General features: G+C 43.7%; 1 protein-coding gene across 1 annotated transcript in view; it reads right to left on the reverse strand.

The window, feature by feature from the left end:
* Positions 1–1,917: 1,917 nt before the first annotated feature.
* The window catches only part of ascc3 (activating signal cointegrator 1 complex subunit 3), a 363,313-nt gene continuing 348,738 nt past the window's right edge, over positions 1,918–16,492 (reverse strand). The window contains exons 40-42 of the mRNA XM_033021915.1: positions 11,711–11,920; positions 8,263–8,438; positions 1,918–2,723 (exon numbers count right to left, since the gene is read on the reverse strand). Of these exons, the coding sequence (XP_032877806.1) occupies positions 2,576–2,723; positions 8,263–8,438; positions 11,711–11,920 (534 nt within the window). The 3' untranslated portion in view covers positions 1,918–2,575. The remainder of the gene's footprint in view (positions 2,724–8,262; positions 8,439–11,710; positions 11,921–16,492) is intronic.

The following is a 16,492-nucleotide window of genomic DNA, read 5'->3' on the forward strand; positions in this document are numbered from 1 at the left end:
ACTTTCATTGACTGATGAACAACGATCCCCCAGATCCCGTTGCACTTCCCCTTTTCCCAACTTGACGCCATTTAGATAATAATCTGCCTTCCTGTTTTTGCTACCAAAGTGGATAACCTCACATTTATCCACATTAAACGGCATCTGCCATGCATTTGCCCACTCACCCAACCAGTCCAAGTCACCCTGCATTCTCATAGCATCCTCCTCACAGCTCACACTGTCACCCAGCTTTGTGTCATCTGCAAATTTGCTAATGTTACTTTGAATCCCTTCATCTAAATCATTGATCTATATTGTAAATAGCTGCGGTCCCAGCACCGAGCCTTGCGGTTCCCCACTAGTCACTGTCTGCCATTCTGAAAGGGACCCGCTAATCCCTACTCTTTGTTTCCTGTCTACCAACCAATTTTCTATCCATGTCAGCACTCTACCTCCAATACCATGTGTCCTAATTTTGTCCACTAATCTCCTATGTGGGACCTTATCAAATGCTTTCTGAAAGTCTAGGTACACTACATCCACTGGCTCTCCCTTGTCCATTTTCCTAGTTACATCCTCAAAAAATTCCAGAAGATTAATCAAGCATGATTTCCCCTCTGTAAATACATGCTGACTTGGACCGATCCTGTTACTGCTATCCAAATGCACGGCTATTTCATCTTAACGCGCTTCCCTCTTTCATCTACGCTTTCCTTATATTGTACATGTCACATTAAAGGATTTCAGGTTACCTTACTTTATCAAAACTATGTTTACAAACAAATAACAGAGATATACTGATAAAACTGCTTCATTAAAGAAAGTATTAAAATGTAGAAAGAATGCATAAAATAGTGAAAAACCATCTGCTTGAATCGGTAATATTATTCAATTGTGGGATTATTGGTAAATGATCAGAAAATCAATGTTGTTCTTGGCTACTTGGTAATGATTTAAATAAGAGAAATGAAACATTAAATATTTTTAGGTTTAGTTTAGAGATACAGAGTGGAAACAGTTCCTTCGGTCCACCGAGTCCACGCCGACCAGCGATCCCTGCACATTAGCGCTATCGTACACAAACTAGGGACAATTAATCTACAAACCTGTATATCTTTGGAGTGTGGGAGGCAACGGGAGATCTCGGAGAAAATCCATGCCGTTCAAGGGGAGAATGTACAAACTCCGTACAGACAGGACCCATAGTCAGGATCAAACCTAGGGCTCTGGTGTTGTAATGCCCCTGTCCCACTTAGGAAACCTGAACGGAAACCTCTGGAGACTTTGCGCCCCACCCAAGGTTTCCGTGCGGTTCCCGGAGGTTGCAGGTGGTTGCCGGAGGTTGCAGATAGTGGAAGCAGGTAGGGAGACTGACAAAAACCTCCGGGAACCGCACGGAAACCTTGGGTGAGGTTTCCTAAGTGGGACAGGGTAATTAGGCAGCAACTCTACCGCTGCACCACGATGCCACCCAGGACGAAGTATCTCTTATCAGAAAAAGTATCTTCTTGGATCTTATGTTGTTTTCTACAATAGATCCATCGATAGCTATTTTCAATATGACAAAAAATGGACAAAAAAGACAGGTATTGCAATAAAGTTTAATGGTTTTGTACATTTGCAAGCAGCATTGTAAACTCATATTCAATGCCAGTTTCCCTTTTGACAGTAAATATCATTTTTTTCCTTGTGCTAGCAAGTATTTTTGCCACAATTTAATTTTTACAGATACAACTAAATTGGTATTGACAAATGAATTGTGACAGCTTTCACTGCAGAGAAAGGTTATTAGGTTTAACCTGACCCCATGGTTATAAATGTGTCGAGTTTAGCCTTTGTGTTACCATGGAAATGAATACCCTCTGCACTCTGTGGATATGGGAATTAATTTTCAATCACAACTTGCCTTTAAATTACCTTATTTTCTCTCTCGTCATAGAGATAGTTTTTTTTTGTAAATATACCGTTAATTCATATAACAATTATGCTGATTGTACAGACTTCCGTTTTGCCTTGATAATATTACTAATCAGTTTGATGGCTTAATTCAAAATAACTTACACTATACAGAATAATCGGTTAAATGCTCCAGTATCAGTTACAGGAAGTACAAGAAGTCCATACTTTATTAGTTATGAAGAAAGTAGGTTGGTTCCTTTTCCATCTTTGTAATCAGCTGTCGATGCAAATTTGCATTCACTGAAAGAATGCTAATTAATATTAAGATCTTCTTAAAAAGTGCCAATGACATCTCCACAACAAATACATAGCCTTAATAAAGTAATGGAGAAGGAAGTTGTGACGTTGATGGGCAGCTCTCAGCTCTTTGCCTGGTGCGTTGGTGAACTATATAAACAGACTCAAATTTATCAGGTTAGAGCAGTAATCTAAAATGCAAATTTACATAAGGCCACCAAGCTGTGTAGATGAATCACACTGGAAGTCACATCAGCAGCCACCTGTAATTTCCTTTGAATCTGAGGTTAGAAGTTGCATCTACTAAGGCAAATATCAAGTAATTTTCACTGCTGCTCCAGCACCCCAGCACAATCTGTGCTGCTCCTGGCTTGTTCGGCACTAAACCTGTGAATATTCAGGCCACGGCCAGGTCACTCATGGCATCTGAGACCTCGGTGTTGACTTGAGCAGCGATGCTCGCTGCTATCACATCCAAATAAATGTCATACTGCTGGTCCATCCCCAGGTAGCTATCATTCATCAGATACAATGTGTAGATATACCTTCAAACAAAAGAAACACATATGCCACATTTATTTAAAGCCTTTCTACACTTCGATACAGAGTGAAAACTTAAATGCGTTGAAGTGTGAAAAAAAACCCCATTCTGATTACAACCAGTAATGCTGAACAGAATGGATTTTATAAAGATCGCAATTAATTGCTGACCTTAAAAGCACCTTAAAATACATATCAAAAACTCGTTTTAATTCCATATCCTTTCCTTGAATTTATCAAATTACTTTATTTTAAGAGCAGACACGAGAAACTGCAGATGCTGGAATCTTGAACAAAAAAACAAGTTCCAGAGGAACTCAGCGGGTCAAGGAGCATCTGTGGAGGGAATGGACCGACAATAGTTCGGGTCGGGACCTTTCTTTAGACAGATAGACTGGAGGGGAAAAGCTGGATATAAGTAATGGGGCGATGTAGGTGGAATCAGGTGATAGTGGGTGTGTGGGGGGAGGGGGGATGGGTAGGTAATGGACAGGTGGATGAATAAAGTGACAAAGACTGGAGGTGAAAAGGAGATAGAAAGGTATCCGATAAGGAAAGAGGGAAGGAGTTAAATGTAAAGCTAGAGGGAGGCATATGGGAGGAAGGGGCAGGGAGAGGGGGAAATGGGGAAGATAAAGGGGGAAAGGGAGACGATAAAAAGGAAATAGTGAATGCAGATGGAAGATGAGTGTATAGAGAAAGGGAAAGAAACTGGGTGACTAGGGTGAAGATTGACTGAACGTTATTGCCTCCCATCACAGTGAAGAATGTTGATTCCACTGTGGTGGATGTTTATGTTAAATTCTATTGTGTATTGTGTTCTTTTTACTTGTGTGTCTGTATGATAACTCAAATATCACTGTCCCTTAATTGGTGCATGTGACAATAAATGTGAACTTGAAGGGGTATGGTTGGAGAAATGTGTGTGTGTCAGGCTGGCAGGCAGGAGAAAGAGGGGGGGGGGGAGGAGGATTACTAAATACTGGAGAAATCAATGTTCATACCTCCGGGTTGTCGGGGCACTAGAATAAACCCATGCAGTCACAGAGAGAAGGTGCAAATTCTAAACAGACAATACCCAAAGTTGGTATCGAACATGGGCTGTACCACCACGCCACCTAATCAAGGAATTTGAGACGAGTTTGTTGGGGCAGGGACAAGCAGAAATAATGGATCAGCCTGGTCAGCCTTCCTCGTGGATTCTGGGAAGGAGATAGAAACGGGCAGTGCAGGATTGGGAACTACTGTATAAGGTTGGAGGTTGTGGAGGGGAGGTTGCCGGAGGTGATAGGATCTGTGATGGTTTGACGAACCTACTATGAAGAATATAAATTGTTGCTTTATCATGTATAATTTACTTAATTCAATACCAATTTAACAATGATATGATCTTACTATAAAACATGAATACTATTGACCTCTATCTTTGAGTTTAGAGTTAAAATTTGGAGAACCTTATGTTTTTAACGGTACTGCCAATAAAAGTGTTTAAGGTCATTTATTCCAGTTAAACAAATACCGTCAGTTGAAAAAAAATCTTGCAGAATTTGGGGTTTTCCAATTAGCAGCAAACAGTACAAGACTGAAAAAATATATACTTCCACACAGCTGAAGATGACTGTGTCAACCCTCTTAAAGGTAGTATATTAACCCCACAGAATGGGTTAATATTTGACTATCGTGGGTAATGCTGGGGATAATGGTCTATACTGAACAGGATATTAATAATGCAAAATGGGAAAATAATTGGAAAACAAAGTTTGCCACTGATAAACGCAAGGCAGCAGTGTTATGGTTCAAAGAATGGTACATGGATAGGACAAGTTTAAAGGGATAGAAACATAGAAACATAGAAAATAGTTGCAGGACGAGGCTATTCGGCCCTTCGAGCCAGCACCACCATTCATTGTGATCATGGTTGATCGTCCCCTATCAATAACCCGTGCCTGCCTTCTCCCCATATCCCTTGACTCCACTAGCCTTCAGAGCTCTATCTAACTCTCTCTTAAATCTATCCAGTGACTTGGCCTCCACTGCCCTCTGTGGCAAGGAATTCCACAAATTCACAACTCTCTGGGTGAAAAAGTTTTTTCTCACCTCAGTCTTAAATGACCTCCCCTTTATTCTAAGACTGTGGCCCCTGGTTCTGGACTCGCCCCACATTGGGAACTTTTTTCCTGCATCTAGCTTGTCCAGTCCTTTTATAATTTTATATGTTTCTATTAGATCCCCCCACATCCTTCTAAACTCCAGTGAATACAAGCCTAGTCTTTTCAATCTTTCTTCATATGACAGTCCCGCCATCCCAGGGATCAATCTCGTGAACCTATGCTGCACTGCCTCAATCACAAGGATGTCCTTCCTCAAATTAGGAGACCAAAACTGTACACAATACTCCAGATGTAGTCTCACCAGAGCCCTATACAACTGCAGAAGAACCTATTTACTCCTATACTGAAATCCTCTTGTTATGAAGGTCAACATTCCATTAGCTTTCTTCACTGCCTGCTGTACCTGTAAGCCAACTTTCAGTGACCGGTGTACAAGGGCGCCCAGGTCTCGCTGCACCTCCCCCTTACCTAACCTAACCCTATTGAGATAATAATCTGCCCCCTTGTTTTTGCTGACAAAGTGGATAACCTCACATTTATCTATATTATACTGCATCTGCCACGCATCTGCCCACTCACTCAACCTGTCCAGGTCACCCTGCAACCTCCTAACATCCTCTTCACAATTCACACTGCCACCCAGCTTTGTGTCATCCACAAACTTGGATATGGTCCAAACGCAGGTAGGTGGGACTCGTGTAGATGGGACACGTTGGGGCAGTAGATGGGGCCGGTGTGGGCAAGTTGGTCCGAAGGGTCTATTTCCACGGTTGTAAGACTTTATGACTAATAGATTACTTGGAAATCTACTCTTATTATTTGGAAAGCCTGAGTGGAGCATAAACATTAGTGCGGACTAGAGGCCAAATAGTCTGCTTCTGTGTTGATATGTAATTCCGTGTAGTTATGAGGAGATTAAATTAGAGTTACAGAATCTATTGACACTGGAGGAGAACATTTTATAAAGTTAAGACAAGGTTTTCCAAGAGTCAAATAAGAAAATACTTTTTCCTTTGGTTAGGGAGAGGTTAAGAGTCACGAGTTTAAGTAGCTAGTGAGGCAGTGAATGGAGAGATTCAGAGAAACCTTTCTGAATCATAAAGAAACAATGACATATGCAGATCATCAGACAGAAATCACAAGAATAATTAAGGAAAAATCCCTACATTGGAACATGGTTGTTACTGAGAAAGCCAGGGTCCATTGGTCATTCCCCAGTATTCCTAGTAAAGCATTCATTCAGATTGCAAGGCTAATTCAGAGAGCAGTTCTGAGTATGCCACAATGATATTGTATCGAGTCACTTGCATGCCAGACCCATATCTGGATGGCAAGTTGCCTTCTCCAGAGACACTGGTAATGATACTGGTTTTTGGTTTATGATTTTTGTTTTAAACTCTGTTCAAATGATGACATTTTCATGTTGAGATGTGAACCTACACGATCCCAGTTCAGTAAATCAATACGAATATGATACTGTCTTTGTGAGTGAAATAAGGTGACGTAGAGGAGGATGGGGCTATGCAAGAATACAACAGGTATCAGGAATTGTATTTTGCTGTCAGGCATGGGGCTTGTACAAAGATTATGGACTGAATGGCCTTTATTTAGCTACAAATTTGTAAAATATTAAGAGCATCGGCAAAAGCTACAAGTTACTGTAGTGTTTTGTAATTTAACTTTAATGAATACCAAAAACATAAATGACTCTGAAGAAGGGTTTCGGCCCGAAACGTTGCCTATTTCCTTCGCTCCATAGATGCTGCTGCACCCGCTGAGTTTCTCCAGCATTTTTGTCTACCAATGACTCTCATCAATTGGTTTAAGGTCTTGTGCATAATAGTGTTGTACACTTGGAAGTACTTGTCTCACTGAAGAGCAAATATAAAACAGCAAGTTATCACTGGGCATGTCCAAGCATTACATTCTCAAGTATTCTGGAGGGTCCTCATGCTATTTCTAAGAGCAGAAGTTAAATGCACATTGGAAGTTTAAATAAATAAAGACTACCACAACTTTCACGCTGGGGCACAAAATTGAGCTTTATGGCCCTGTCCCACTGTATGAGTTCATTCAAGAGTTCTCCCGAGTTTGCCCTGATTCGAACTCGGAGATTTACGGTAATGACCCCTCGTAGGTGCTCTGGGTTTTTAGTCTTCACGAGCTTACTGCGTCTCACGAGTACCTGCCGTTAGCATTACGAGCCGCTGAGAGACGTCCCGAGCTCCGACGTACCCGCTATGTACATTCTACGTGCTTCCACGAGTTTGATTTTTTTTTTAACTCGGGAGAGCTCTTGAATGAACTCGTACAGTGGGGTAGGGTCATTGCTTTAGTTTTAGATTAGTTTAGTTGAGTTTAGGGATACAGTGGGGAAATAGGTCCTTCAGCTCACTGAGTCCACACCGACCAGCGATCCCCATACATTAACGCTATACTGTAACACGAGGGATAATTTACTATTTTGACCTAAGCCAAATAACCTACAAACCTGTACGTCTTTGGAGTGTGAGAGGAAACCGAAGCACATTTGACTGTTTTTGATAAAATAAGATTACAGAAAATATATTTAAGAAGGAACTGCAGATGCTGGAAAATCGAAGGTGGAGAAAAATGCTGGAGAAACTCAGCAGGTGAGGCAGCATCTATGGAGCGAAGATAGTTGTTGCTTCACTCGCTGAGTTTCTCTAGCATTTTTGTCTACCTTATAGAAAATATATATTTTTAAACTTAGTATTTTACTTTCTTTCTTCACTGCTTTCAGCAGATGCCAAAGGAAAGGTTAAATTAATAGTTATACCAACCTTGGAAATGGTCATTAAGGCATGAGCACTTTCATGTTACTTTCACAAGAGTTTAATCCAGATTAAAGTAGTTTGTCCTAATTGTCCCTCCAGGAATAACTGACACAACACTATTTTGCACTTTGATATAACGGGCAATCCGAATAACAATGAATAAATTATCTTATTGCTAAAAGCGCATTTAAAACCTACCTTGGTAGGTGGCTGGGATTGTTATAACTGATATGATCATCTAGTATACCCAACAATCTCCCTTCTCCAGCTCTCGTTCCTTTTGCCGCTCACTCCTGACTTTTCTGGCTTACATAACCTCCAAGTTGCTCAGATTTAAAAGTCCCATTCTTGAATTTAAATTCCTCCATGGCTTTGGACCTCCTCTGATTTAACATTCAATTCTGGATCTTCTGCCCTTCAAACACCAGCACATCTTATTTTTGTTTTTTTTCTTCTCCTTTAAAACCCTCCTTAATATCTTACGCTTTTTAACCTGATTTTTTGACACACACTCTAATCTCACCCTTTCTGACAATATCATTTTTGTCCCCTGCTATGTGAAGTATTTTAGGATATCTTTACCTTGTTAAAGATTACCAAAGTTACAGGGGTGGTAAGGAGTAAAGGGATCTTACCTTCCAGTGACTTCGGGTGAAAAGAAGGCTAGAGAAATGGTGCTTCGATTTCGAACATATCCAACTCGTTTCAAAGCCAACAATTCCTTTTTGTCTATTTCCCCAAGGATGACAACCCAGCCCTCATCCTTGGCCTTTGTGAAACGTGGTGTAGTAGCTTTGCTGTTATATTTGCCCTGACAACCAATATAAGACAACACATCAGAGAACATTTTATGTTCCTTACGAATTAAAAAAATTCAGTGCAGGTAGTATAATTTTTAAGCAAAATATTGGTAAGATCAACCTGATTACAGTCATTCCTTTGCTTATTCCACTCCTGCTATATTTACATTATAATTCTTGTTTATCTCAAACTTTTACCAGTTTTAATGAAACCAACCCACGTATTTCCCTTATTTTGTTTTTGTTTTTATTTCAGATTTCCAGTTGGTGCAGTTTGTAAATTTTTAAAGGAATAATCACACAAGTATCTTGAAAACACTTCAGAAAACGAAAAATCTTTTGGTTGCAGTAATCTTGTTTGCTTGGAAAGAGACAGTAGTCATTTCACATCAATGCTTCACTTGCGAATATCACTAACCAAAAGCAGCAATTTAATCTGTTCTTGCAGTGTTGACAAGAGTGAGTTGGAACATCCCATTTGACACTGAAGCAAAAACAGTAATGCACTGACGTGTATGTCGTAATCATTAGCATGAAATCACAGCCTTCTGACCTCGAAACGAGAATACTATCAAGCTAGGCACAAAATGCTGGAGTAACTCAGCGGGCCAGGCAGAATCTCTGGGGAAAAAGAATAGGTGATATTTCGGGTTGGAACCTTTCCTCCAACTCGAACTATTTTTTTTCTCCCGAGTGGCCAAGGTGCGACTAGTCCTTGATTATGCTGCTGGCCTTGCCGAGGTAGCGTGAGGTATAAATGGAGTTAATAAAAGGGAGGTTGGTTTGTGTCATGGTCTGGGCTGCGTCCACAATTCGCTGCAATTTCTTGCGGTCTTGAATGGAGCTCTTCCCAAACCATGTACAGGAAGATCGAGAATCTAGTGTCATGGTGCAAGGATAATAACTTAGTCCTTAGTGTCTTGCAAGATGAAAGAGTTGGTTGTTGACCTAAGGAAGCGAGGGGATGAACACAACCCTGTCCTCATCAATGGAGCCGATGTAGAGATAGTCGACAACTTCAAGTTCCAAGGCATCCAGCAAACTAACCTGGTCTCTTCACAATGATAGACAATAGACAATAGGGGCAGAAGTAGGCCATTTGGCCCTCCGAGCCAGCACCACCATTCATTGTGAACATTGCTGATCATCCACAATCAATACCCTGTTCCTGCCTTTTCCCCATATCCCCTGACTCCGCTATCTTTAAGAGGTCTATCTAACTCTCTCTTGAAAGCATCCAGAGAATTGGCCTCCACTGCCTTCTGAGGCTGAGAATTCCACAGATTCACAACCCTCTGATGTAGTGATGCAGGAAGTGCATTGGAATATTTATTTTCTAAGACATCCGAGCAGCGTCCGTTTGTTTTTACTTTTTTGTGTTGTTTTTTTCGTTTTGTCTAGCTAAGTTTTTGTTTTTTTAGGCTGTGTTTATGTATGGGGGGGGGGGGGGGGGTGGTTGAAACAGGGCTTGCTGTCTCTCCCTTCGGGGGAATGCAACTTTTTTGTCGTATCCCCCTTCTCTGCCTCCGTCTGCGCTGAAGCCTAATGGCGGAGCTAGCGACCTCGAGGCCTGTCAGGACTCGCCCTGGGCTCGCTCCCGTGAGGCGGCCCAGCTCGGGGCTGGAACGGCGCTCCCGTGAGGGGCTGTGACGCTCCCATGAGGGCGGCCTGGCGAGGGGCTGAGACGCTCCCGTGTGGGCGGCCCAGCCCGAGGGTAACGGCGCTCCCGTGAGGGCGGCCCAGTCCGAGGGTAATGGCGCTCCCGTGAGGGCGGCCCAGCCCGAGGGAAACGGCGCTCCCGTCGGGGCGGCCCAGCTCGAGGGTGGAACGGCGCTCCCGTCGGGGCGGCCCAGCTCGAGGGTGGAACGGCGCTCCCATCGGGGCGGCCCAGCTCGAGGGTGGAACGGCGCTCCCATCGGGGCGGCCCAGCTCGAGGGTGGAACGGCGCTCCCATCGGGGCGGCCCAGCTCGAGGGTGGAACGGCGCTCCCGTGAGGGCGGCCCAGCTCGAGGGTAACGGCGCTCCCGTCGGGGCGGCCCAGCTCGAGGGTAACGGCGCTCCCGTCGGGGCGGCCCAGCTCGAGGGTAACGGCGCTCCCGTCGGGGCGGCCCAGCTCGAGGGTAACGGCGCTCCCGTGAGGGCGGCCTGGCGCGGGGCTGAGACGCTCACGTGAGGGCGACCCGGCTCGGGGCTGGAATGGTGCTCCGGTGGCTGAGACGCCGTTCTGGCGGCGGCGGCCTGAGTCCGGGGTTCGGCCGCGGGCCAGTGGAAGACGTCGTCAACAGCTGCGTCCGCTGGACTGGAGGGCGGCAGCTTCGACCACCCCGGGCCGCGGTGTTTGAACCGGCCCTTTCGCGGAGCTCGGTGAGCCGCGGGACTGATTTACCATCGCCCGGTGGGGTATCGCCTCAGCGCAGAGGGAGAAGAGGAGGGAAGAGACTGCAGCCCTAAGATTTTTGCCGCCATCACAGTGAGGAGGTGCTTGGTGGACTCACTGTGGTGGATGTTAATTTGTGTTTACTGTCTGTTCTGTTGTTTATTATTGTATTATTGTATGTATGGCTGCAGGCACGAAATTTCGTTCAGACTGAAAGGTCTGAATGACAATAAAGGAAATTCAATTCAATTTAGTGTGTCCAAGAGGATTCTCTTGAAATTCTACAGATGTGCTTGAGAAGGTATCCTGACAGGATGCATGTCAACTGCTCTGCTCATGACCATTCATCTGCAGTGTTGAACACAGTCCAGTCTATCAAAGGATCATCACTTCCTTCCATCCAGTCCATCTTCATGGTGTGCTGCATCGAGGATGTAAGAAGTATCATCAAGGATGGCTGCCACCCAGATCTTTCCTTTCTCTCTCTTCCCTCCTCTGCGAGAGGATTCAGGGGCTTAAAAGCTCTGACGTCCAGACTTAAGAACAGCTTTCTCAGTCCCAACTCGAAGGAGGGTCCTGACTCGAATCGTTGTTTGCCCATTTCTGAAGAAGGGTCCTGACCAGATGTATCAAGTGTCCATTTCTCCCTAGAGATGTCTGACCCACTGACTTCCTCCAGCAGCTTTTTTTCACAGACATGATGGATTACTGTTGTATTCAAGCGAGGTCAGTTGGAATCCCAAATTTGGTAGCTGAATTGTTGGCCTTGCAGACTAACACCTGATCTACAATCCAGAAAGGTTAAGTTGAACAGAACTAGTTTCGGAATGGGAACAACCTTGAAGTATGGGATAAGTTATCGGTTTCGCGTTTCTCAAGATTTAATCACCCATTGAAGGCACATACCTTGTTGCGCGCCAACCCTATCCTCCGTAAATTGACTTGCAGTACGTATTCCTGATCCGCATGTAATTGTGTCCAGTTTTTCTCATCTCGCAAGCCAGTGTTCACATTGGGCAACAATATTTCATTCTTCCCCTTTGGAGCATTTTCCCACCAGCCCTTGATGCTCAGGCTAACTTCGATGACTGGAAGACGGGACAAGAAATTCCAAGCCTAAAAGGTTGAAAGAAGTTTGAACAATTAGACAATCCTTCGCTAACTACAGTGGACACAATTTACAGAGCAGCTTTCAGCATGATTTCCAGCTACTCAGAATTAAAACACAGAAAGTAAAAGGCTAAGATATGTTAACATTATGTGCATTTGGATCTCAGAACAGAATGTATGAATGAGATCACCTAAAAGGACAGTTTCTCTGCCCTGGTCCTGATGCTAAACTCATCCATGGTATCTAGCTCTTGCTCTCTTTAAGTCCAACAACCGCTAATTTTCCTTCCTGTTCCTCTCCCTCATTTCCCTCACCGTATCTTGATGCATTTTGATGATATAATTGGTTATCTACTTTGGTACAGTTCTTCTGCCTTTCAAAACTGCCATTTACAGCAAGATAGACCTTCTAAATGCAATGGGCTGACGTGTAGTACGCAACGGAACGTGGGCCTTTTTTTCATCCATTTCCGTATCCGGACCCGACCCGACTCGCAGTGTAATCAACGTTGCGGGGGAACAGTTTGTGTTAATAAATTAAAATTCTGAAAATGTGAAGATTTTTACCAAATAACTTTTATTTTTATGAGGATGTTTCCGTAACCGGCTTCCGTCTCCGCACTATTATCCTATGGGATCTTTGGTGCGGAGACGGAAGCCGGTTACGGAAATGGGGCCTTAAATTACCCATCAATCTGCCCATGACCGTACTACGTCTTTTTCGTCGAGTGGGCCATCTTGCTCGCTATAGGATCTTTGATTTACAGTGCCTGCTACAAAAAGTCACCTTGCTTCATGTCACCGTGCTTCCAACTTTCCTTCCCATCTTTAAACACACTTCCACCTCTCAGCTCATTGTTCACTTTCTTTTCACAAGTTCTGCTTCTGCCATGCAAGAATACTGGAATGACCTTCACCAAAGTAATGAGCAATACCTTGTGATCAGGATGTATTACCACTTATTTATTTTTCCCACGCTCTACTATGGAGACAATTGATTGGCTTCATTCTTTCCTGATTGGTTATAGCTAAAGCATCTCTTGCTAAATAGTTTTCAGTAATGAGCCATTCTTGGCTTCTCTCCAGCCTCATTGAACTACCTGATGCTCTGAGGAATAGACATCATGTATAGATACGCAGCAGTTTTTAGTTTAGTTTAGAGATACAGTGGGGAAACAGGCCCTTCGGCCCACCGAGCCCACACTGGCCATTGATCCCTTGACCACACTAGTTCGATGTTATCCAACTTTCTCTTCCGCTCCCTACACATTTTCAGAGGCCAATTAACCTACAAACCTGCACGTTTTTTGGGATGTGGGAGGAAACCAGAGCACCCGGAGAAAACTTGCGTGTTCACAAGGAGGTCATGCAAACTCCACAGACAGTACCCAAGGTCAGGATCGTACTCGGGTCTCTGGCGCTGTGAGGCAGTGGCTCTGCGATTGTGCCACCCTTTAAATGTTGAGTCTGTCCCCAGTATTTTCCACACTCCAACCACCCCTTGTGTTTACGGATGTCATTTAGCCCTACCTATCTCATTCCCTTCTGTACCTGTGCTGTAAACTACTTTGCTAATATGCAGTATTACGATTACCTATATTTACTTTCAGTGAAATATTAGAGGCTCCAAATCGCCGGAATTCCTTGTTTAACTATCTCTACCTCTTTTCCATCATTTTAGACTCTTTTAAACCCTCCTTTTTTGAACAAGCTTTTGGTTCTCTCAATGCCTGTGTATGTAGCCAGTGACACGAAAGAGATCAGATCAGTCACGATGTTCCTGAATAGTGCAGTAGGCTTGAGGGTCTGACCGACCTGCTGCCTCTGGTTCTTCCGTTCAGTGTTAGCTAACATGTATACAAAGCATACAATACAATACAATACCGTTTATTTGTCATTTGAACCTCACATGAAGTTCAAACGAAATTTGGTTTCTGCAGCCATACAAGAAAAGAACCAAGACACACACCAACACAATTTACACAAACATCCATCACAGTGAATCTCCTCCTCACTGTGATGGAAGGCAAAGTCTTGTCTCTCCCCGGCTCTCCATTCCTCTCCCGAAGTCAGTCAAAGCCCCCGGCGGGCACTAGAAAGTCCCACGGCGACTTAAAGCCGCGCCAGGCGATGTAAGGCCCTGCTCCGGGTCCCGATGTTGGAGCCCCCGGCGGGCGCTGGCAAGTCCGCTGCCATTTAAAGCCACGCCGGGCGATGTAAGGCCCCGCTCCAGGTCACTTTCAACCCCGCAATTCGAGCAGGAGAAGTCGCCATTGCCGGTGCCCCGCAAAGCGGTCTCCCACCGGGGACCCACGAGCTCCCGGTGTTCACCATCCACCGGAGTCGGGTCGCAGCAGCGCGCCACCACAGCTCTCCACGCTCCGAAGCTGGCCAGCTCTACGATGGTAGGTCCGCAGCTCCGCAGGCTCCGTGACTTGAGCTAGCGTTCCGGTTGGAGGCCGCTCCACGGTGCTAGGCCCCAACGGCAACGGAGACCCGACAGGGAAAGGTCGGGTCCCCGTACAGGGAAGAGATCTAAAAGTTTCCCCCACCCACCCCCCCGCCCCCACCCACCCCTCGCCCCCCACACATACACAGTCAAAAACCCACCACAAACTATACACTCAACAGGACAATAAAATAAAAAAAGACAGACGGACTGCAGAGGCCGCTGCGACGTCGGCCGTGCCGCCAACGTAAACTACCATGTGGGTAGTTTAACATGTTAAAATTGCTTTATAAATGCAAGTTGTTGTTACCTTTGAATCATTTATCCCAATTTAAAATTGCAGCAAATCCAACAGACAATTTTATTATTTTTTGAAATTTGGGTGCAAAAGTGAATAATGCAAAAACTATAGGTAATCACCACAGGTTTGGGACATACTTATTTCCTATCAATATTCTGAATACTTCTGCCTTTGTCTAATGATCATTGCAAATATGATTCACATTTTTTTCCTTTTGCTTAAAGACAGAAATTGCCCTTGCCTCCTCTGCCTTCCTCGCCCCTCAGACCACTTTCCCCTTGCCCTACCTTCTCGTGAGGAAGACAGTCACTCTTCATGGCTCTTCTCCTCAGAGAAGAGGTAACCCCCCTCCCTCCCTCTTCAACCTTCTCGGTGCAGAAGGTGACAGAGTTTATTGCCAAATGTTAAGAAACAAAAAATCCTCGACACAAATACTAAGGCACCAAAATAATATTCTCACTTAAATAAGGACTTTAACATATAAAATATCACAACTGCAGACATATCATCACTGCCAAAGGCAAGTGAGATGAACAGAGTGAAGGGGTTTATAGGTAAAATAAACCCTCATAACCACTTCAAAAACATTTGTCCATCTAGAATATATTGAAGCACAACTAGTGCTATTTATATGGAGAACAGTCAAGATAACAACACATTGTTTATCAGTGTGTTCAAGTGTTATTGTGCTAATGCAGCTACAGAAGATAATTTATTGCTTAAATATATCACAAAGCTCTTAGATGGTAGCTGCTTTTTGATTAAAAAATAAAAACTAGGCTATTGCAGCCGAGGCTGATAAAACATTTCAATACGATCAAAACATATTTATCTAAGGATTAATCTTCATCATTTGAATCAGATGAGAACACCTCCCCGCATGCAATTATTTAATTAGCTGGCAAAGCTTCGGGTGGTCACCAGCCGTTCAGAGCATACTGATGGCAGAACAGATGCAAATCTCACAGTGATGACTGCCTTTTCTCATTACGACTGCAATTAGCACTTAAATTGGTGCTTTAAACCCAATAATTTCCAGAATATTTTTTTCATATATTTTAGCTGTGATTGCCGTGCCAAACTGGCAGAGGCAGATTGTAGAATAAATTACAAATCCAAATAATTTTCCCAATGAACAGGTTACAGTAGCCATTTCTTTTTATTAAAAACATTAATTATTTTTTTCAAAATGCGTACAATCTTATTTTCAAACAAAATTTCCAAGATTCTGCTCGAGCACGAGACATCATTGAGCTTGTGCATTTTGTTTGTGATATGAACATTATTAGATATTTATATTCATTTTATTTTGTCATATTGTTGGAACATTTCTGGTCTGTCTTCACTTTGCCTGCCATGCCCTAGACTCAGCAACCAAACAAAAAGAAGCTTGTGTGCTGCCTATTTGGGTACCGCTTTATGTGTGAACTCTGGTAATGAAAGCATTACTTGTAACCATTTTACCAACTAACAATTAATAAACAAATGCTCACTTTACAATCTTTCATAGAAACATAGAAAATAGGTGCAGGAGTAGGCCTTTCGGCCCTTCGAGCCTGCACCGCCATTCAATCCAACTCAGTATCCTGTACCTGCCTTCTCTCCATACCCCCTGATCCCTTTAGCCACAAGGGTCACATCTAACTCCCTCTTAAATATAGCCAATGAACTGGCCTCAACTACCTTCTGTGGCAGAGTATTCCAGAGATTCACCACTCTCTGTGTGAAAAATGTTTTTCTCATCTCGGTCCTAAAACACTTCCTTCCCCCTTATCCTTAAACTGTGACCCCTTATTCTGGACTTCCCCAACATCGGGACCAATCTTCC

Source organism: Amblyraja radiata, chromosome 5, assembly GCF_010909765.2.
Source record: "Amblyraja radiata isolate CabotCenter1 chromosome 5, sAmbRad1.1.pri, whole genome shotgun sequence".
NCBI classification, from domain to species: domain Eukaryota; kingdom Metazoa; phylum Chordata; class Chondrichthyes; order Rajiformes; family Rajidae; genus Amblyraja; species Amblyraja radiata.